This window comes from Trichosurus vulpecula, chromosome 5 (assembly GCF_011100635.1).
Source record: "Trichosurus vulpecula isolate mTriVul1 chromosome 5, mTriVul1.pri, whole genome shotgun sequence".
In the NCBI taxonomy this organism is placed as follows: domain Eukaryota; kingdom Metazoa; phylum Chordata; class Mammalia; order Diprotodontia; family Phalangeridae; genus Trichosurus; species Trichosurus vulpecula.
The window spans coordinates 212229057-212253297 of NC_050577.1; the positions used below are offsets into that span (position 1 = coordinate 212229057).

A 24241-nucleotide genomic window follows, 5' to 3' on the forward strand; every position below is an offset into this window, starting at 1 on the left:
TCAAATGAACACATATCTTCATTAAAGGGTATATCTTAATTAGTGCTGTATCTTAGCAAATTATTAAAGCACATACCTTCTTCAGTTTTCTTCATTAAGTCATCAAGTAATATTTTTTGTTGTGCTTCACCATCATTAAAACTATATAAAGCCCATTTCTTTAACAATGTTTCTCCTTCACCACAGACGTCTATTTCCAATAAACCAGGAAACCATTCTTCCATGAGAGAATCTATGTGGTCTACAACTTGTCCCAAAATGATACAGCCTATATAGTCCAAGAAAGAGTTTATTAAAAATCATATTCAAATGCTATGTAGTTATAATTATGTATAGTTTTTTATATAATTAATATAATATAGTATGACACAATATAGTATTTGTGATATTTCAGATACAGCTATATAACAAACAGCTTTTAATTATAAAATGAAAAACAAACATATGAACCTTTCTCAAACAATGTGAGCCAATATTTAGAATCAGTTGATTTACCTTTTCTGCATGAAGGTGCTGTAATTTTCAAGAAACTCTCTGAGCTATTGTCCAAAACTGAAGATTCTACCAGACAATAGGCTTCAGGGGACCAATTCAGGTAGATTCCTTGTCTCCAATACATTCTGTTGGGGCGAAGGGCCCGTTCTGAAAGGATTTGCAAAAAAATCTTATAACCTTCAATAATAAATTCCACCAAAACTGACACAAAATTCCCAAAACAAATGACATAAAAAATTCAGTAGTTTTTGTTTGAAAAGAAAAATATTGACTACTAAAAAAGATCAATTCCAAAAGGATACTCCAAAAAATACTTTTAAAAATTAAGAACTATACTTATCACTAAAGCCTTCACCTTTAAAAATCAGAACTGAGTTCAAATGTCCATTGATCAACTTGGCAATATGTCAGTTTCCATTAAGAACAACAACCACCACCTTATACCATTATACAAACTGTTGTTGTGTGTTGTTGGGGTTGTATAGTTCTAGTCCAATTTACCTGGGAGGAAATGCAGTCAATGAAAGGCATTTGTAGTTGTTCTTCCTATCAAGGATAGTGCTGAGATCTTAATGTTCTAACCTCTTGTTTTTTGCAATTCTAATTATTCATCAACAATGAAATATAACAAGGGTTTCTTGTTGAGGTGCATTTCATCTGAATCCTGCCACACATAAGTCTGAGTTTTCATGCGAGAAGTAAATTATGTTTATTTTAGCAGTATTTGATTAGATCTTTCTAAAATACACTGTAGGCTTTGATGGCTTCTTAGCGAATGCTGAATTTTTTGGTACTTCATGATTATTATGAATATTAATTACTATGCTATGCTATAATTACAATACAGTGTTGCCATTAAGGGGAATATTGCTGGCTGTGTTACATTAACCTCAGACTGCTATGTTTTTTGAGTCCGTTCTTATGATTGTTCCTGTCAACTTCCTCACTATCATTCTGTCAGCTATTATTTCTTGCTGTTGTCCCAATGCCTGCCTCTAGCTATCCCTATCCTTTCAATGGGCTACTTCTTCCATGGTTTGGGAAAGTAGATGAGAAGAGTGATTGGGCCCTGCTTGAAGACCTAGGAAGGCATTCCTATTTAGCACATGGATTTTATGCCATGTAGTAGTTAGGTGGCCTAATAAGTAAAGTGCTAGGCCCATAATGACTTAAATTCAAATTAGGCCTCAGACACTTAATAGCTCTGTGACCCTGGTTAAATCATTTACCCTCTGCCTCAGTTTCCTCAACTGTGGAGACAATAATGGATAATAGCGAATAAATATGGATAAAATGGAGATAATATCAGCACCTGTTGTTCATGGTTGTTGTGAAGACCAAATGAGATAACACTTGTAAAGTGCTTAGCACGGTGCCCGGAACAATTATTCCCTTCTCTTTACCTTATGATATCTCTGAGACACTGCCCCTTTCATATATGGACATTTTGGTGATGAAAGGGAAATAAAATGAACATCTGTGTGTAGGGAAAATTTACTTTTAGAAATCAATTTAAAACATAAGTAACATGGTGATAAGAGATATAGACTGTTCTAAGAACCAGATAGAGAAGTTCTCATCAGATACGTGTACTGAGAGGACCTGTATAAAGTCAAAGCAAAGAGTAAGGACAGCTGTAGGGTATCATTGTTCATTGGCTTATGTATATTCAATAAGCCAAACAATTACTTGGAGAGTGTGGGAAAATTATATAAAGACTGAAGGAATAGTACCTGACAAAAAGGTGAAAAAACTGAGTTTCACGTTACTGCTTACAAGGAGGCACTGATCTGAGGCAAAAGAATAATGATAATCATAGTAGTAGTCACAGAAGCAGCAGCAGCTAACATTTACACAGTGCTTTAAGGCTGGCAAAGTGCTTTACAAATATTATCTCATTTTACCCTCACAATAACCCTGGGAGATTGCTTCTATTATTATTACTTCCACTTTACAGATAAGGAATCTGAGGCAGATAGTCACTTCTCTAGGGTTACACAGTTTGTAAGTGTCTGAGATTGGATTTGAACTCAGGTCTTCCTGGCTCCAGGTCCAGTATACAATATACTGTGCCAACTAGCTGCTTAAAACAAACAAACAAACCAAAGCAGAAGAGAAGAATAGGAGAAAAGGAGAAAGTTGGACACAAGAGTTGGGATAGAAAAAACATAAGGCAATAAAAAAAGCTACTTACAGAAGACAGAAAACAGCAAGCTGGCAGTGCTAAATCAGATAAGAAATCTGACCAGTGATTGGCTCTGAAACTTTAGTAAGCTCCTTAGAGGAGAGCTAAATTCTGTTGCCCTGCGGGGAACTGTTTGAATTTATTGCTCTCTAGAGCCAATTATACAGTCTAAGAGAAGGGAAACCTCTCAGGGGTGTCTGTGTTACTCCCTACTGACCTCTTTGCTTTTGAGTGGGAGAAATTCTCAGATCTGAGGAGCCTGTTAGCTCTCTAGATTAAGAGAACTGTTTATTACTGAAATACCCTGCCAAAAGAGTTCTAGAGGAGTCTGTTACTGCACTGGCAGTCCAGGAGTAGCAGAGAAGCAGTTTCACCGAGCAGGAGAGCTATGAGGACCAGAAGGGAAATAGTTAGCAGAAAACTGGTGTTTTTTTTTTTTCCCTTCACCAGTGATTTATGATAGAGGCTGTTCTTCAGAGAACAAGAACAACAAGGCCTGCCACTCAGAGTAGTGAGTTATCCTGGGCACATGGGCACCTACTCTTTATTTTCCTTCTAGGTTGCTTTTAGTGTGTACCCCTTTTCTCCAAGGACGCTGTACATTTATGGGGAAGTGTGACTAAGATTTATGAGTGGTTAAGTATATTTTGATTATTCCTGCTTTCCTTCTATTATTCTTAATTCTTGCTCTTGTCCGCTGATATAAAAGTAAATGCTGTTGCGTCAACTAATTTTGCATAAATGGGAAGTGCGCTGGTGGGGCCTCAAGAGCTACATAATAAATAACAGGAGTGTACCCCTTCTCACACCAGGCTTACCACTAGAGCTTTCATATCAGAATCTGAGTAGTAGCAGTATGGTGTGCTTCTTTTTGGGAAACCCAGATCTACTGTGAGTACAAGTTGGCTGAGTAAGCTAATCCAGAGAGGGAAAGTGGAAGGTCTGCATTTTCAGGTCACCCTGTTCACCTAAGAGGCTGGTGCTATGCCTGGGCAACATATTTATTTTGGTTGTTTAGAGACTAATGGTTCTCAGCTGCATAACTAATTATTAAGGTTCATGCACATGAAGTGTGAATAAGTGAGGTACTTTATTCATCATTACAGACAGTGCTCATATGCCTTGCTACTTTTTATTTCAAAATATTAAAAATCTTTCAAGTTTTATTTCTTTAGCTAAAGAGCATCAGCAATTTACTGGCATTAAATACATACCTCTGCCTGAAAGCATGTAAGGAGAAATTTCAAGTAATCGATTAATCAGTCTGGACCAAAATCCCATGGGAAAATAAGGCATTTCATACAACCTAACAATAACTTCAGAGTTTTCACAGTGGGGAAGTTCTATCACAGGTCTTTGATCTGACAAACTAAAATGGAAAAAAGAAAATCATCATTATGCACTTTCATTAAAACTTCAGTCACACTAACTTGTTACTATTGAGGATCACCAGTAAATTAAATACACTTTTTTTTTAAAATAAGAGTATTTCCCACCATTCCCATAAATTTATTTGTACACATGATGTACGATGAGGCAGACAGAGTGAACAGGATGCAGGATGTGAGATATGAGATAAAATGCTAGATGTGACTAGCCAGGAAGTACTCAAGAAGACCGTGCATTGAAGCCCCTGACCATGGACTTATCAGTATGCTTTCACAAAGCACCCCCCCAACTACCTGACATTGCGGAACAGCTCTTCCCCTCCCTTTTCCAGTTTGCTTAGCTTATCTTATCTGTATGCATTTACAAAGATATTCCAGATCACCTGACATTCCAGGCTTTCTCTGTATTTTCCCCTCCTCCCATTCTCCAGTCCCTCCCTCCCCTTCATCCTATCTCATCAAACTATATACAGACCTGACACCTAACCTGGCTAAGTGCTCTGTCTCCCATGGGGAGCAGGGCCCACTGGGTGTTCTGGTGTCCCATGGGGAACGGAGTCAGCTGGGCTCATCACCCCAACAAAATGCCTTTTATTTAACTTGGAGATGGTCTGAGCGAATTCACTCAAGACACTGCGACCTATGCATCTATTCCTTGTAATTCTGGTACACCCCAACATTTTGGGGTACGTGTGACTCCCAACAATGTAGAAACCTGTATCTGGTCAGCCTAAAAGCTTGTAAAGGTGTGTTAGGTGAAATATGGATCAAGTTAAACAGACTTAGTCTTTGCATGAAAAACTTATTAAGATACACTTAGGCAACATTGAGACAACAGAACAATCAACTAATTTTTTTTTAAATTAAAGAAATGTAAAATGTTATCATTAAAAAGAAGGGATTATTGTTTAATATGGAGCAATAAACAAAGATAGTCTTGAAAGTCTACTGACCACACTCATCTTATCTCCTATACCCTTGTCCTCAGTGACCTTCTTTCTTTTAAACTCTTCTTTTTTTCCCAGTTCGTCACCTCTTCAGATTCACTTGTCTTCCTATCCTCTCTGGGAATAATCATTAGCCTCTTTAAGTCTGTCCTCCTCAAAACCCTAAAAATCTCTTGGCTCTTTTTTATTCTTACCTACTAGTTTTCAATGTGGACAATCCCACTATTTGTTTTCTCTCCTGTTCTCCAAGTTACATCAAATCTTTTCTGCTTTTCTCATCTCCATTCCCCATTCCACCTTGTGTCTCCTACTCTCAGCTCAGGATGTCATTTTCTATATTATTGAGAAAATGGAAGAGACAGACTGGCAGAGTGAAATAAACTGGCTTCAGAATCAGGAAAATATGGGTTAAGTACAGATACTAACACAAACTAGCTGGGTGACTCTAGCCAAGTCACTCTCTGCTCTAAGCCACTGGTGTAAAACTCAAATGGAAATGGAGCCACTACATTATATATAATAAAGTTCCCAGCAGGCTGCACATTGACTTAGAAAACCACATATTAACATCTGTGTTCAAATGTATTTTTATTTATTTTGTTAAATATTTCTTAATCACGTTTTAATCTGTTTCTAGTCACACTGAACTCAGGAGTGCTATGGGGGCGTTTGACAACTCTGCTCTAGTCAATTTTTTCTGAAACATTAAGTTGTTGAGAATGTGCTGATTGCATTACTAGAAGGTATTTTCTCTTCTAGGAATTCACTTTACAAATGAAATTACAGATGAAGTAATTTATAAATCTAGGCCTATTCCCACTGAGAAGATAAATGTCAAATAAATGAGTTCCCCCAAACTGCAATCTGTTTGTTGATTTAGTGGAATGCCCTGGTGGTGTCTATACTTCAGTCAGGCAAAACTTCAGCCCCTGCAGGCCCTGTCTTTTCTGAGGTCCTCTTAAGTTATCTCAGGAGGATAATTGCTTTACCCCTTTATTCCTGCTCTATATTCATTTCCTGGTGAATTTCTGTCTGTTTGTTGAAGAAATCTGGAGAGCCTGGAAACTTCTGACCTACTCCACCCTTTGCCCCGAATGCCCCTCCTCAGAATTGTTTTTTTTTCTTTTTTTTTTTTGAGGAGCATGGGGTCTAGGAAGGAAGGGACTTTATTTACAAGGCAGAAGCTGCTTAAATTATGTGCAGAAATACAAGTGCTGCCCAGCAAATAGCAGAGAGCCCAGAGTCAGAACTGGCCTCCTCTAGCCTTTCAGCCTGCTCATGCCTCTGATCCTGGGCTAGCACAGGCCCATCCCTTTCCGCCTCTGGGACTGTGGGTAACTCAGACTGCCCTTCAGCAAGCAGAGAGCAGGCAAGGGTCCAGCAGGGTCCCTTCCAGGTGACAGGGTGGCTCATAGTGATGGCAGCAACTGTAGAAGAAGGTGTTGTCCTTCTAACCCAAGTCAATTCCTTTGTTCTCTTTTATCAATTGGAAGGCAGCCACTGTGAAATTCCTTCACCCAGAATTTGGCTTGTTCAGAACTGCTGCTGTCAGTAGGACCATAGCAAACAATGGCTGCCTTGGCACCACAATAATAGACTAGACTCATGGTCTCCTAGAGCTTGGAGCCAGCTGTGTCCCAAATGCCTAGTGTCAATGTCCTGCCTCCTACAGACATCACCTTGGCCACAAATGCTGCCCCAATGGTATTCAAGTAAGGCCCAAACAAAAAGCAATCATGCACATATCTTTCCACGAGGCTCGTCTTGCCCACATACTCCTTGCCCAGCATCACGACCTTTATGTCCACTCACTGCCCACTCGTGCTCCCAGGGCCCAGGCTGAACAGGTCTGAGGTGGGGCTGGGCGGAGTGGAGTGGGGCACAGCAGGGCCAGGCCAGTGGATGAGATGCTTCACCCGGGCTGCATGCTCCCACTCCTCCCAGTGCCCGGAGATTCCAGTGCAAGAGCACCCCAGAGGGAGCCAAGTGTTCAGTGTTCCAGAATTGTTTTTAATATGTGTTCCTTTGATTAATGGTGAGGCTGACTTTTTTTTAAGTGATTAATAGTTTGTTTCATTTTTTGAAAAAAGATTTCATATTCTTTGACTATCCTTTGTAGACTGAATAACTTTTATTAATTTAGGGCAGTTTTAATATATTTTAGATATGTTTTTATCCTGTATATTTGCCATATTTTTCCTGTTCTGTTTTTTAAAATTAATTCTTGTTAGTTTGAAAAAATTCTTTAACGTATTCAAGTACATCCATAAAACATCCTTCTATTAGTAAGTCCCAAATGAAGAAACTCCCTTTATCTATGTAGGAAAGAAACTGCCTAGGGGCAGCTAGATGGCGCAGTGAGTAGAGCACTGGCCCTGGAGTCAGGAAAACCTGAGTTCAAACCCGACCTCAGACACTTGACACATGTACTAGCTGTGTGACCTTGGGCAAGTCACTTAACCCCAAATGCCCTGCCTTCCCCCCTCAAAAAAAAAGAAGAAACAAACATGAATATTACAATATATAAATAAGAGAGGGCTATGTATTAAGATACAGAATTATATAGGTTATAAAATAAAATATATAAAATTTAACACAATAGTAACAAAACTGCCCTGTTTGGCTATCTTCTTCTGAACTTCTTTTCTGTTCTATTATGTGTATTTTCTTAATGTTTCTTTGAAGTATTTTCATCCCCTCAAATAAAAGCCCTCCTTTATACCAAATAAGCTGAGGCCATTTGCTGTAAACTCCGTCTTCCTCAGCTCCTATCACTCAAGTGCCTTCTGCCACTCTCTCCTTCTTCACCCTTGTCTCACATAATGAAGAGGCCTTACACCTTCTCAAGGCTAACCCCTCTACTTGTCCAAAAGATCTCATTCTATCCACTCTCCTCCAACAGATTTCTCCCTCTGCCATCCCCATGCTTTCACTTACTTTTACTCTCTCCTCTACCGGTTCATTTCCTACTTCTCATGTCTCCCCTAGCCTGAAAAAAAACCTCACTCTCTCTTCTAGAGTCATCAAAATCCAGTGGCAAGACAAAAGTTGGGACAACTGGCCTGGCCAGTTGCAGTCTAATAGACTTGGTATCTTTGATGTCTGATCAAGCTCTAAGTGTTCCACAGTGCCTGCTTTAGCCACTTTCCTGGCCACTGGGACAAATTGTTCTCATCCACCCATTCCACTGTGGGAAGTATTCAAATGCTTGGGGTAGACGCTCCTCTATCTCACTGACAAATGTGTCAGTTACTTCAACCTGGTTTAGCCTTCTGCCCGATGGAAGCTCATGATTCAATGAAACAACAAAAATAATAATGATAAAATAAAGTCAAAAGACTGAAAACAAAATATTTTTGGATTCTGTTTTCTAATCCATTCTTCAATCCTCTTCCATTTTATGGGTGTTTGTCCCATTCACACTCACAGTTATGACTGCTAACTGTGTATTTCCTTCAATCCTATTTTCTTTTTAAACCAATCAATCAATACATATTTATTAAGTACTGACTTACGTGCCAGGCACAGTAAGTAAGCATTTTTAAATACTTTTTTTATCTTCTTTTCCATCCTGTCCCCTCTTAAAGAGTCTGTTTTTCTTCTCACCCCTGCCTCCCTTAATTTCTCCCTCTTGTATCCTTCCTCCTTTCTCTTACTCCCTTAACCTCTTTAACCCCAGGGAAGTAGGAATTCTTCCCTTTTGGATAAGAAGAATTTACGTATCCAACTATGTGTATTCTTTTCTCCTTGAATCAGTTCAGATGAGAGTGAGGTTCAAGTGTTGCTTGTTTTCTCCCACTGCCTCCTCCATTGTATGAATTCTTACTTGCACAATCAATTTATGTGAAATAAGTTTCTCCATTCTTCTCTATATCCCACCTCTCACAGTGCATTCCTCTTTTCTTTTGAGAGCATTAAAACATAATAGAATCATACCTAGGTCCTCTGCCTATTAGATTCTCTCTAGAATCCCTAGTGATGATAAACTTCTGAGGGGTTATATGTATTATCTCCCCAGTATTTACTCCTTGACCTAGGAGTTCTGGATTTTATCATATTCCTGGGAGCTTTCTTTCTTTTTTTTTAGATGTATTCCCTCAATTTGTACTTTGCCCTCCGGGTCTAAGATATCTGGACAGTTTTCCTTTAATTTTTTTTGGCATGGTTTTTCAGCCAGCTCAATAATTATTAAATTCTTCTTCAGTCTTTGTTTCAGGTCAGGTTTTTTCTATGAAATATTTTATATTTTCTGCTATTTTTTACAATCTTTTGAGTTTGTTATTTCCTGGTGTTTCATAGAGTCATTAGTTTCTATTTGGCCAATCCTAATTTTCAAGAACCTATTTTCTCCAGTAAAGTTTTGTATCTATTTTACCAAGCTGTAGATTTTCTTTTCATAACTTTCTTGTATAGCTATCATTTCTTTTCCCATTTTTCTTTCCAACTTGCTTATAAAAGCACACTATCAGCTATCCAGTCATGCTACTACCCTCAGCATCATCCTCTAGTCTTCATTCTCACTCAATGAACACAATTAATCCACTGCCAAAACCTGTCACTTTAACCTTCACAATATTTCTCATAGATACACTCTTCTCTCCACTCATACAGCAACAACCTTAGAGATCAGGCCTTCATTACCTCTTACCTGGCTCACTACTGGCTCTTCCCATTCTATTCCATCGGCTACTCAGCTGTCATAAGATGATCTTTTCCCCAAGCATTAGTCTGACCATGTCACCTATGACTCATTGAGCTCCAACTGTTATCTAATAGCTACAGAATTAAACATGAATGGATCTGTTTGGCTTTTAAATCATGTTATCATAACCTGGTTCCTTCCTATTCCCTTCAACACTCTAAGATTTGGCTACATTGGCTTACTTGCAGTTCTTCAAACAACACACTCCACCTCCCCTCTGGAGTTTTCATTTACTATCTCCCATAACTGAAACGCTCTGGTTCCTCACCTTCATCTCTTAGTTTCTCTGGTCATCTTCAAGACTTAGATCATCATCAACAATAACAACAATGGGGAAGGGACCTACTTGTAAAAAATTATAGCAGCTTTTTTTGTGGTGGCTAAAAACTGGAAAGTGGGGGGATGCCCATCAATTAGGGAATGGAAGAACATGTGGTATAGGATTGTGATAGAATGTTATTGTGCCATAAGAAATTACGAGCAGGATGATTTTAGAAAGACCTGGCAAGACTTACATGAACTAATTCAGAGTGAAGTGAGTAGAACCAGGACAACACTGAACACAGTACCAGCAATACATGACTTAGCTATTCTCAGCAATATGATCAATGACCCAAGACAATCCCAAAAGATTCATGATGAAAAATGCTGTCTGCCTCCAGAGAAAGAAGTGATGGTGTCTAAATATAGATTAGCATACTATTTTTCACTTTTTTCTTTTTTTAGTTCAAGTTTTCTTTCACACAATGACTAATATGGAAATATTTTATGTATTTTGCACATGTTTCACCTATATCAGACTGCTTATCATTTTGGGGAGGGGGGAGGGGAAGGAAGGATAGAATTTGGAACTCAAAACTTTAAAATGAAGTTATAAATTGTTTTTACATGTAATTGGGGGAAAAGTTATTTTTTTTTAAAACAGATCATCCCACCTTGAAAAAGTCTTTTCTTGTCCATACTGGAAGTGCAACGACTACTTTAAGTATGATCCTACTACTGCTCAACATGGAAACTTTGATATGCTCCATTTCCTACTTAGGCCAGCTTTCTCTTTCCTTAAACATCTCCCTCCCACCTCCATCTCAATGCCGATAATCAACTGGCAGAGCCCAGTGAACCTTAGATGTGGGTACTTTTATGACTTCTCAAAATTTGGTGTCCAGGTGTTTTGTTTGTCAGTGTTCTCAAAGAGTACATTGATTCTTTATTATCTAAATTCAACCTGTTTTCTCAATTCAGTTGTTTTGGATAATAGCTACCGTCCTTAGTCTTTCTTTTTTCTAAAATTTCCCATTGACTTATTGAAACTCTGAGTTCTGTTTCTTCCATCTGATTTTTCACAAGCTTGTTATCTACCTTCTGATCTAAGCTATTTTTTTCTCTTTCCTTTTCTTTTTCCTCAAGAGACCTAATTTCATTCTTTGAAATTTTCTTGCTAAATTTCTTACATCCATTCTTAGAATCCTTAGTAAAAAGCTATCTTTTTATTTTTTCCCTGAGGCCCTACTTGTATTTATTATGGAGTTAATTTTCTTAGTTTTATTGATTGAATTTCTTAATCCATAATATTTTTGCCATTACATTTCAGTTTTTCTGTTTACTTTTATCTCCCAGTTAAATATTTTTAGCTGAGACTTTATGCTAAGGTCAAGATCTGACCAAACCCTCTTGGGTAGTGTGGGTGGCTGCTTCCTGTTTTCTCTCTTTGCCTCTTCTGCAACTTTGACCTGGAGTCCTAGAAAGCTGAGAACAGAGCTGGGACTTGTCCCTACATTCTGCCTCAACTCCTGTTTTTCATATATCCTGATGACCTAGGAGATGCTCCTGCCTCAGTTTCCTTCTTCTTGTAAAATTACCAACTGGAAAAAAAAAACTGGGGGGGGGGCAGTGCTGAGCCAAGATGGAAGCATGAAAATAGAGACTCGCTTGAGCTCTCCTCCAAACCCCTCCAAACACCTGTAAAAATGACTCTAAACAAATTCTAGAGCTACAGAACCCAAGAAACAGCAGAGTGAAATAAGTCTCCAGCCCAAGAAGGCCTGGATGGTCTATTGGGAAGGGTCTATTGCACCACGCTGGGAGTGGAGCACAGCCCAGCGTAGGCCATACCCGAAGAGACCAGGCCAGAGTAGACCAAGCAGAGCAGGGCTCAGGGCACTGAAACGCTGGCAACTGTGGCAGTTTCCAGACTTCTCAAAACACAAATGCCAAAGACAATAGAGCAGGTCAATGGGAAAACTGTTGGATCTGGGTAAGAGAAGTGGGCAGTCCAGCCCCAGTCCCAGGGCAGTTAAAAGGATTATTGAGTATCTAGGTGGACTGGGATGGACCAGATGTCTCAGGCTAAACCCCTGGGACTGGGGTGTGTGTGGGAAAATACAGGGGCTGAATTGTGTTCAAAGACATTGTCTTTTCCTTTCAGGTCCCATGACCCCATCAAAACCACTCCAGTATCTTTGCCAAGAAAATCACAAATGGATTCAAGAAGAGTACAACACAACTGAAAAAAAGACCAAACGGATATATAAATTCCTTCATATAAATTCCTTTAAAGGTTTTCCTATAGAGTCTGTTATGGAAGTCATATTTTAAAATAAAATATAATTTATAGGTAAGAAGATGATAGCATATAAAAATCTGCTTCTAAAAAATATATCACTATCAATCAATACAACTTTCCTTTTTAAACATGTTCAGTAGTATGCTAGAGCCAGATCCTACAGGCTCAAGATTGAAGAGCTGATAATTACATTTTCAGTGTGAGCATCTGTGTCTCAGAAAAAGGCAAATACAGCAAATCAAGGTTTGATTTATTGTTTTGTTGCTTGTCTAGACTTAAGAAAGAGATGGAGAAAATGTTAATAATGCAGATTAAACTTAAAAGTGTATCATACATACAATTTCCCCACGAGAATTGTTTTCTGTTGGTTTTTTTTTTGTTTTTTTTTTTTTTTTTGGAAGGAGGAAGGCAGGGCAATTGGGGTTAAGTGACCTGCCCAAGGTCACACAGCTAGTAAGTGTGCCAATTGTCTGAAGCCAGATTTGAACTCAGGGGCTCCTGACTCTAGGGCCAGTGCTCTACTCACTGCACCACCTAGCTGCCCCGAGAATTGGTTTTTAAACATTTACCTAAACACACCGGCATAAAACAAGTTAAAACAAGTCTATGTACTCTGAATTCACCATAAAGCAATATGACTGATTTCCATAAGCTTCATATTGAACTGGTTCCACTTTTTTATTGTTAGATAATGGTCAGAAATGACACAGGATTTGAAATACAAAGATTATAGAAATAGAAAATTATAATGGATATCTAATCCAACTTTTATTTTACAGAGGAAGAACTGAGGCTCAGATCACACTGCCAATTAGTGACATCATCTGAATTAGAACTCAAATTTCTATCCAATCGTTGTTATAAAACAGAAGTACAGTTATTAACTTGATATACAACTTTGGTGAAGTCAATTAATCTCTCGAACTCAGTTTTCTCATCTATAAATATTATGGGGTTGAACTCTAAATGATCTCTAAGGTCTCTCCCTTTTTCTAAACTCCTATGAGTCTTTCTCAATGAGATTTTTTTTTACTTCACTTGGGCAACTTATGTTCAAGACTTCCTTTAAGAAGCTTTACCAAACAAAACATCTTTATAATCATTCTAGCATTCTATAGTATCTCATTATTTTTCTATTTCCTAGTTTATAGAAATAACAACAAGGAGAGGTAAGGCTGGAAAAGAAAATGGGACTCACGAAATTTATCTGTTGAAGATTTCATGTAAAGGTAAAGAATGTATAGTCAGCACAAGTGTTATATTGGTACCCTTAAGGGAGATCTAAAGAAATCTCTAGCACATTGAGCTGATCTTCCAATAATTTACAGAAAGACATGGACAAGAATAAAAGAGAATGTTAAGGCCTGGACACTGCACTAGTAGAGAGAGTACCTGTACTAATGAAATCACAGATTTATCTGAGCATTTAGTTCCAACGTGCATATGATTATCATCTAGCATTCTCTACTTGTCAACAAGATGCCATCTTGAGAAGATGTATTACCTTTACATTCTCTAAGGGAGAAATGACATTGTGAAAAAAAAAAAAAACACAGCAGTTCCTTAACACATGCATTAGACAATCCAACTTCCATGATTTAAAAAATGAAATGAGAAATTATAATATTTTATGTTCATTTGTATTTACAGCTTACCTGCTTGGAACGAGCAAATGTTCTTCTCCTATTGGTAAAGCAATTTGAAATTTTTCCAGGAGTTTAAAGTACTGAGACATGTAGTTCTTGGGAAATCTGCTCTTCTTTGAAAGGAACTTTTCCACATCTGAACGCTGAATAATACCCTTAGGATATTTAGCAAAGCCTTCTACTTTCACTGTCAAAATCTGAAAGGAAAAAAGTTCACCTTTAGAAATTATAATTAAATTCCACCTTCTGAACCTCTTTAACTCCACAATATTTTGTGTTTTACTCTTAAGAGAAAATGGTCAGAATACTTTATGTGTATCAAGTAAGGATGTTACACTGGGGTTAATAACTTTAGCCTGCTTGAACATGGTATATAATATAATGTACTCTTTTTGCATCCTTGATTCCTTGTGACAATCCATAGAGAGCTCAGCAATTTACATCTCCTCACATATAGTTGAATTAATACCTTGTAGATCCACCCCCATTCTACAGTATTGTAGAATATTCTACTACTGTCATATCAGTCAATTCCAATTTCTTATTTTTCATTTTTCTTACTTGGTTCTACTAGCTCAGATAAGCATATAAGACACATTAAAAACTAAAATTCTCCTCTATGATCATAACTTCCCATATTTCCATCCCTTCTTCCTCCTCCTCTGTTTTAAAAATCCTTTTCTTGTTTACAGTCACAGAAATAACTTAGTCAAGGGGGCAAAGCCAAGATGGCCATGTGAAAACTGCGTCTTATTGGAGTTCTCTCACAAATTCTGTCGGATACCTCTAAAAAAGTGAATCCAAGCAGATTTGAGAGAGTGAGAAGCCACTAGCAGACTGACTGGGGCAAATTTCCAAGCCAGGAGAGTCCACAGGGTCGACAGGATGGATTTGTAGGCTGGGAGAGTGCCTGGGGCACAGAGATGCACCAGACCACACCAAAGCTGAAGCAGCTGATGAACTCAGCCAGCAATCCAGGCTGGGCCCACAAACTGGTGGTGATCCCCAGGCTTCTCAGCCCAGGACAGGAGTCTTTTGGAGCTAAGGGAGGCAGCAGCACAGTGCCTATGGTTGCGAGAACAACTACTCCTGAGGCTTGCAGTCCACAGGCTAAAGGTTTGAAACACACCTTCTTGAACTTCTGGGAGACATGATGATGAAATAATCACTCCTCTCCTTCACCCAAATAATACTCACTCGGGAGAAATCTTAAAATAGAGGAGTCAGAAGTGGAGCTTTAGTAGCCTAACAGTGGGAATTCTTGAGGCCCAGGGGGAAGGAACCAGCAAGGGTGAATAGCAGGAACCCAGAGGTGCCTGCCCACAGCCTGGGGAAGTGGAAGACAGCAGGACAGACAATGGCTGAGACCACCGCTCACCCACACCTCATGAAACCAGAGGCCATAGCACACAAAGCCAGTAATTAGGCCCATAATTTCCAGAACAAGAAGCCTAGGACAGAGCCCCCTTAGCCCCAGAAGGAGAAATCCACTTAAAAGTCATATTGATTAACATGAAGAAACACTCAAGGAAACCAAGGGCCATTGATTCTTTTTATGGAGACAGAGAAGATCAAAATGCCAATTTGGAAGACGACAGCATGGACACTATATCCACATCTGAAACATCAAAAGAGAATGTGAACTGGTCTCAAGCCCAAAAAGCATTCCTGGAAGAGCTCAAGGAGGATTTTAAAAACCAAATTAGAGACATAAAAAAAAATGGAAAGAAAATTCTATGATGAGAACAAATCTTTAAAAAGTAAAATTGGTGAAGTGGCTAAGGAGATTCAGAATTTTTTAGAGAGAATGATGCCCTGAAAAGTAAAATTAACCAAATGGAAAAGGGGATTCAGAAGCAAAATGAAGACAGCAATTCATTAAAAATTAGAATTGAGCAAATAGAAGTTAATGACTCTATGAGGCATCAAGAATCAGTCAAACAAAATCTAAAGAATGAAAAAACAGAAAAAAACATGAAATATCTGATTGGAAAAACACCTGACCTGGAAAATAATCCAGGAGAGACAACAATCTAAGAATTATTGGTCTACCAGAAAGCCACAATGAAAAAAAGAGTTTGGACAGTATCTTTCAAGAAATCATCAAGGAAAACTGCTCCGACATCCTAGAACCAGAGGTTAAAACAGTCATCGAAAGAATCTACCTATCACCCCCTGAAAGAGATCTCAAAATGAAAACTCCAAGAAATATTATAGAATTATCAGGTCAAGGAGAAAATACTGCAAGCAGCCAGAAAAAAATAAATCAAATATCTCAGAACTACAGTCAGGATCATACAGGATCTTTCAGCTTCTACATTAAATGACAGGAGGAACTGGAATATAATATTCTGAAAGGGAAAGGAGCTTGGACTACCACCAAGGATCAACTACCCAGCAAAACTGAGCATAATTTTTCAGGCAAGGAGATGGACATTCAATGAAATAAGGGCATTCTAGACCTTTCTGATGAAAAGGCCAGAGCTCAATAGAAAATTTGATATTCAAATACAAAACCCAAAAGAAACATAAAAAGGTAAACGGGGTGGGGCAGGGGGACATCGCTAATCAATGAGGGCAAATTATTTATATCCTTATATAGGATTATATTGTTTTTATATATGTTTTACATACAGATAGAAATCTTGAGAATAATACAGCTATTATGAAAATTGAAAGGGATATACATAGACTGTGGGTGTCTGTATAGAATAACATATAATGATAAAAAACATAAGAGATACAAAGGGATGGTTCTAGGAGAAGAGGTAAGGAGGTAGTAGAAAAGAGTAAATTATATCACACGACGAGGCACAAAAACACATTATAGTAGAAGAAAAGAAGGGAGGGAGAAGTGCAGTATTTGTTATAATGGTGAGTTCAAAGAAATTAGAAAAAAGTTTTCAGGAGAGATGATTGAGGAACAAAAACAAAGGTAAAACAATAAAAAATTTAAAGACATTAACTGAAATGCATTATACAAAAGCAACAGTCTATATTATGATCAATCATGCATAAAACTTTAAAAGGACGTTATTGTACCAGGCTCTGAAAGTCTAAATGGACTGGCATTCTAACAAAACAAATGCACACAAGAGAGACTATCATTTAGAACCCTTAACAGAAAATGTATTTCTTCTGCTTTCCTGTAGATAGAAGTTTGGGGATATTATCTGAAATGCAAAAGGTATTTTAATCATCATGATATGAGAGACAGAAATGTGTGAAGCAAGCACGACATAAATTAAACATGTAAGATAAAAGATAAACACATATAAAATAAAATTATGATTTACATATGTTTTTTCCTTTCTTCTAAAACTCCTACTTTTTACTTATCTTAGTTACACAGAATATAGAATACTGTGTTCATTTCTTGGTATACCATTTGAGGGAAGATAATAACACGCTGAGATATGTGGGGAAAAAAAGCAAAAAAGGATGGGTGAGAGCACTGGAAACCATAGCATCTAGGAATCAGGTCAAGGAATTATGTATGTTTGGTCTGATGAAAAGAAGACTTGAAAGGAAAATGATGACTATTTTAAAGTAGCTGAAGGAATATCATGTGGGAGGTGGATTAGATTTCTTCTCCCTGTACCAATAGCTGAACTACAAACAATAAGTGTATGCTGAAGCGAAAGAGATTTATGTTTAAAGAAAACATTCCTAACAATTAGCCAAGTCCAAAATTGGAATAAAGTACCTCAAAAGGTAATGAGATAATAAAACAAGGATGTTTTCCTCCCCACTATTACATCACTTAGTTCTAGAAATGCTAGCAATAGCAATAAGAAAAAAAACATAAGTTACTCAGGAAAGAACCAACTATTTGGCAAGAACTGCTAGAAAAAATGGAAAGCAATCTGACGGAAATTAGACCTACACCAACATCTTATACCACATTCCACAATAAAATCAAATTAGATTTGTGACCTGAAGAATGATTCTACCATTAAAAAAACTGGAGAGAAGTAGAACAGATACATTTTCAGCTCTGAATAACAGATGAATGAATTCTTAACAAAAAAAGGAAAAGAGCAAATAAATGGAATTGAAAACCTTTTGTACAAACAAAATTAACGCATCTAAGAAAAAATGAATAATACATCTAGCATAAGAAGAAAAGCAACTGATTGGGGGGAGAATCTTTATATCAAACTTCTCGGATAAGTATTTGGCATTTAAGATATACAGACCACTGAAAAAATAGTATGTAAGACCAAAAGTCATTCTCCAATTAGTAAGTGGTCAAAAAGAAACAGACAATTCTCAAAAGAAGTGCAATCTACTAACAACCATATGAAAGAATGCTCCAAATTGCTAAGGATAAGAGAAATGCAAATCAAAGCAATCTTGAGGTTTCATCTCACAGAAAGCAAAATAGTAAACATTACTAAAGAGAAGAAGAATCAATGTTGGAGGGGTTATGGAATGACAGGCATATTAATGCATTGTTATTGTTGTTGTGAATCAGTACAACCATTCTAGAAAGAAATTTGGAATAATGTAAATAAGTGTCAAAAATGTTCATAAGCATTGACCCAGAGATTCCACTGCTAGGGCCAAGGAGGTTTTTATTTTAAAAAAAAGGCTCCCTATATACTGAAATATTTATCTGGTTTCATAGAACCAAAAATAAAGTAAATATGCATCACCTTGGGAATGCCTGAAAACATATATGGTATCTGAATGTAACAAACTATTATTGTGATATAAAAGACAATGAATAGGACACAAACTGATAGAAAGTGAAATAAATAGAGCCTAGGAAACAAAAGACATAATATAAATGGAAAAGTATAAGAAGACACCTTTGCCCACTCCTTTGCAAAGGAACACTGAATATAATATAAATTTTAAAAAATATATTTATTAGTTTTTCTGAATTTTTGTTCTCTTCTTTCTCTTTTTTTCTTTACAAATTCTTTGTTGTAAGGGAGAGATCACTGGGAGGGACAAGGAGAATGGAGGAAATCTAGGAGAGGAAAAAACAAAATTACTTTTAAGGGGTAATGATCCCAGTAGATGAGTAAACAAAGAATATGTACAAAGAGTTCTCAAAAGAAGAATCAAAAAGTATTCACAATCACATGAAAGAATGCTCCAAATAACTAAGAATAAGAGAAATGAAAATTAAAATAATAGCCCAAAAATCAAAAGTGAATTTAACAAAATTACAAAGATCGAACAGTAGTGGACTTTTTCAATGTATCAATCAGCTCTGAGATTTTTTTTTTCTCTCTCTAAAAAAATCATTGTTCAATCATTTCAGTTATGTCTGTTTTCATGGCAAAGATACTAGAAGGAAGTGGTTTGCCACTTCCTTCTCCAGCTCATTTTACAAATGAAGAACTACTGCAATCAGGGTTAAGTAACTTGCCCAGGGTCACACACCTAGTAAGTATCTGAGGCCAGATTTGAACTTAGAAAGATGAGTCTTCTTGACCTCTGGTCTGGCACTCCATGCAATGTGCCACCTAGCTGCCCTTCTCTAAAAAATACTACGTGTTAAATGACATGGCTCTCTGGAAGGGGGAGTAGAAGGAATACACAGGATAACTATGATGATTCAAGAAAAGGAAGACATCGATAAAAACTTATAACAAAAAAGGTAATGAATTCCTTTTCCCCTTAGGTGTTCAAGTAGAGTGATAATGACCGCTGGTTGGAAATGTTATAAAGGGGATTCCTATTTAGACAGAGGATGGAACAGGTGAATTCGAAGGGCTATTCCACCTCTGATATTCTGTGAGATACCATATTTAACAATTGGTCATGACAGCAAGTACACATAAAAATTTAAGTATGCATAAAATAATTAAATATAAAGTGCTTTGAGAGGAAAGATCCTAACAACTGAGAGGATCATGAAAAGCTTCATACAGAAGATAGATCTTGAGTTATGTCACAAAACCTAGAAAGGAAGAAGTATCCAGGAAGAGAAGGTAGTCAAATGCAGCAAAATGGTTAAGAAAAGACTGTCAGATTGGACAATTAAGAGAACAATATGCATAGCGTTCATAAGCAAAACTGTAGGTTATTTGAAATAGCAACAATGTATTCTGTGCAGGTTTAATATTTAACATTTAATATTTAAACTGATGATTTTTACAATAAGTCATTTATTCAATGATTGTCAAGCACCTACCATGAAATGACAGAGAGGAAAATAATGTCTTGCCTTTGTAAAGATTATATAACCCAAGAGGGAGAGTGAAAAATTAATGCAAGTATATAGTAGATGTGGTTGTTGTCCTTCATTCTTGAGGATCACAATGACACCATTATGTCAAGGTACAGTGGGTCCACCTGTGGCTGATCAGACCAATACATACTTGGAATGCTCTACCACAGGTGAGGCACAAATAGGCCATGTGAACATTTGGGTGGATTCTCTAAATGTGTGCATCTCACATTTCTTTTGAGCTACTTCACTTCTGCTTTGCTCATAGAGCACAGCACCTTCTCTGATGTAGGCATGCCATGCTGGGCAGTCCAATGCCACTGTCTCCCATGTCTCACAATCAATTCCAAAGTTCTTCAGAGAGACCTTGAGAGTGTCCTTGTATCACTTCTTTTGACCACCATGTGAGTACTTGCCTTACGTGAGTTCTCCATAAAATAGTCTTTTAGGCAAATATATGTTTTGCATTTGAACAATGTGGCCAGCCCATTGAAGTTGTGCTCTCTGTAGCAGAGTTTGAATGCTTGGCAATTTAGTACAAGAGAGGACCTTGTGTCCAGTACTTTATCCTGCCAGGTGATCTTCAGAATCTTCCTAAGACAACTAAAATGGAAGTAATTCAGTTTCCTGGCATGGAGCTGGTAGACTGTCCAGGTTTCACAAGCATACAACAATGAGGTCAACAAAATGGCTCTGTATACCTTCAGTTTGGTAATCAGTCTAATACCTCTTCTCTTCCACACTTTCCTTCAGAACCTCCCAAACACTGAGCTAGCTCTGGCAATGCATGTGTCAACCTCATTATCAATGTGTAAATCCCAGGAAAGTAATTTATCCACAGTATTCAAAACGTCTCCATTTGCTGTAACCATTGGTTCCACGTATGCATAGTGTGGCGGTGGCTGATGGAGTACCTGTGTTTTGTCATGTTAATTGTTAGGCCAAAATTAGCACAAGCAGCAGAGAAGCTATCCATACTTTGTTGCATTTCATCTTCAGAGATTGCATTGAATGCACAATCATCTGCAAACAAAAAATCATGCACCAATACTCTCCACTTTAGTTTTGGCTTGTATCCTTTTCGAGTTAAATAATAAGTCTATGGTTTGTCCAACACTCTGCACCACACATTGCCTTTGTCACTCTCATAACCTATCTGTATCTTCTCTTTACAATGACATAGTCTATTAAATGCCAATGTTTGCTTCTAGGGTGCATCCATGAAATTTTATTACATTTTGGTAAACAGAAGACAGTATTGGTGATGACGTCACGAGTTGCACAAGTCTTCAGTAGTAAGTGACCATTGCTGTTGCTGTTTCCAACTCCATTCCTCCCAAGGACTCCCTGCCATGTCTAAGTGGTCTGTGCCTACCCTAGCAATAAAGACACTCTGAATTATAAGCTTGTCCTCTTTTGGAACATTGATGATGAGGGTCTCCAGGTCGTCATAAAATTTTTCTTTGACCCTGTCAGGATTCATCATGGTGGCAGCATAAGCACTGATGATGGTGGCGTGTCACTTTCCTGCAAGTGGTAATTGCTTTTGTCATGAGCCTGTCTTTCACTCCTCTTGGTAGGCATATAAGCTTGTTAACTAGACTAGTTTTGATCACAAAACCTATGCCAGCTTCATAGAACTCCCCTTCACTGGGGCCACTCCAGAAAAAAGTGCATGTACTTGGTAAGCTGGCCTTCAATGGCCAGCCTTGTTTCACTCAGGGCTGCTATTAGGATGTGATACCTGCTAAGTTCTCTTGCAACAAGAGCTGTTTGTTTTTCAGGTCTAATAGATTTTGTGTTGTCCACAAGTGTGTGCACATTTCATGTACCAATAGTGAATGGAATCATCTGTGAAGAAATTTGTGTATATTTTTTTTTGCATCTTTTGACTTCAGGGTGGGATTCCTTGCCTGCCATGGTAAACAGGTCAGGGTTGGGTAAGCAGACAATTTTTAGGGCACCTTTTCTAGCTGTTTCCTCACACGAGGAGGTGAGCAGTACGTCCTTAAAAGGCTACTCAGATATCCAAGGGCTGCCAAATTTCATTGCTGCTTCCAGTGAGGAAACAACCCTATATTCTGGGTTGCCTGCATGCAGAATTATGACTACAGCTTCTGGTGTATCCATACCTGCTGCTTCATCATTTGCCTGTCACCACAGGAGACAGGTAAAAAGGGTAAAGTGGTATGGTTGATGTCTTTTGATTCATCTGTAAATTGGATTTAAGAGAGACAGAGCTGCACAAAGTCATCAGCTTCCCTCTTTCTTCCAGAGTAAACACAGTCCAGTAGCAGGACAGAGTCAAGACAACTGATGATGGCTCAAGAGGTAGTGGAAGACCTTTGTGTCTTTGATGTCAAACTAAACTACTAGTCCGCCCTGAATACACCCTATACCACAGTAGGTATAACACCGAAGAGGTTATCAGAATTGAAGAGAAACAAAGGTTTCTCATGGTCCAAAGAAGGAAAAACAATTTCTCCCTGGAGGAACATGGGAAGATAATCTTCAAAAGGGAAATTCCATGTGGCAGTTATTATTATATTCCAATAAAGCAGTATGAAAGATACACTTCTCAGAAAAGAAATCACAATCTCCATCTCAAAAACTGATGAATTAAGATGCTCTGCAGCACAAATATCAGGAAGACCACAATATTGCTAACCTTGAAAGCTTTGTGCAAGTGCATGCCCTCAAAGGAGCCTAAACTGCAGTTAATCTTGTTCCCTATGCTGACCAGAATATTTTTGGTCATATATTGACAGTCAAACTGCTTTCCTCCAATTAATCATCTCAAGTGCTGGCCAAAATGGCCAGATGCAAAGGAAATATAACAAAATAGGATCTTTTAAAATGCTACAAATCTTTTTGACTTCTGAAGAAATGTACAAAATCACTAGAAATGAGCTAGAAGATGTATGGATAACAGCACTGACACTATCTTTCTGACCCTGAAACCCATTTAACTTCTCTGGGTCTCTGTTCCCTAATATATAAAATGAAGAGGGGGTTGAAGATGTGATCTCAAAGGTTCTTTCCAACTTTAAATAATATGATTCTGAGATAATCATATATTATGAGATAACATTCCAATGATGTGTTCACTCTACCTTCTTCCAAAGTTTCTTAAAGTCATCTCCTTCCCTCAATTCTCTCCACTCAGCCACCAATACACCAATCCAGCTCCCACATAGCTGCCATAGTGATATTCTTACTTCACACATTACTGTGATCAATAAATTCCAGTAACTCCCTCTTGATCCTAGAATCAAATCCAAACTCCTCTGATGGGTATTTAAAGGCCTTTACCCTTTACCCTCCAGTCTAACATTTCAGACTTATTACACATTATTCCTTTTTACAAACTCAATGTTCTAATCAGGCTTTCAGTATTACTGTTCCCCATATATAGCATTCTGTATTTCCCTGTCTTTGTACAGGCTCTCTTTCTTGGTTGGCCTCGAAAGCTGACGTTCCTTATTTATGCTTCTTAGCATTCCATTTGTATTCAAAATTCATCCCAAGCACCACTCCTACCTGAAACCTTTCCTGGTCCCTACCGCTATTAGTGCCTCCCAAATGACTTGTGGCTAAGAACTGCTTCATTTTTTCCCAGTACCTAGCATAGTGTCAGACCACCTCCCTGATGTCATGGTCCTCTTAGAGAATGAAGAACAAACAACAACCCTGTGAGCAGTAGGACCTGTCTCACTGGGGACCCAACTGGGACTGGCCAGTTCTTTCTTTTCTTTTCTTTTTTTTCCCTTTGTCTTTCTGTTCTAATGGATTTTGTGGTGACCACAACTGTGTGCACATTCCACGTACCAATGGTGAGTGGAAATGTCTCAAGATATCTTGGGGTTTATGGGCTAGATTTCTTTCTTAAAGGACCATGCCTTAAACTTAATTCACTCTTGACTCTCACTGACTGGCCAACAGTAGGTTCCAGGCCAAACCTCACTTGGTCTTGGTCTTTGTTTGGTCCCTGATTGACTTGGAGTGAATATAAATAGGAATTGTTTCATTTTTGGCCAGAAACCCTGAGGGTCATCTTCTCCCAGTTTGATTTTTTTTTTTTGGACTAGTGTAAAGAGGCCATTCTTTGCCTCATTTTTTTACTTAGCC

The 24241-nt window shown here is 37.9% G+C and overlaps 1 protein-coding gene across 1 annotated transcript in view; it reads right to left on the bottom strand.

The window, feature by feature from the left end:
- Window positions 1-24241, bottom strand: part of LRRK2 (leucine rich repeat kinase 2) — a 232096-nt gene that overhangs the window by 53860 nt on the left and 153995 nt on the right. Inside the window, exons 34-37 of the mRNA XM_036759572.1 lie at window positions 13936-14123; window positions 3895-4049; window positions 496-642; window positions 77-268 (exon numbers count right to left, since the gene is read on the bottom strand). Of these exons, the coding sequence (XP_036615467.1) occupies window positions 77-268; window positions 496-642; window positions 3895-4049; window positions 13936-14123 (682 nt within the window). The remainder of the gene's footprint in view (window positions 1-76; window positions 269-495; window positions 643-3894; window positions 4050-13935; window positions 14124-24241) is intronic.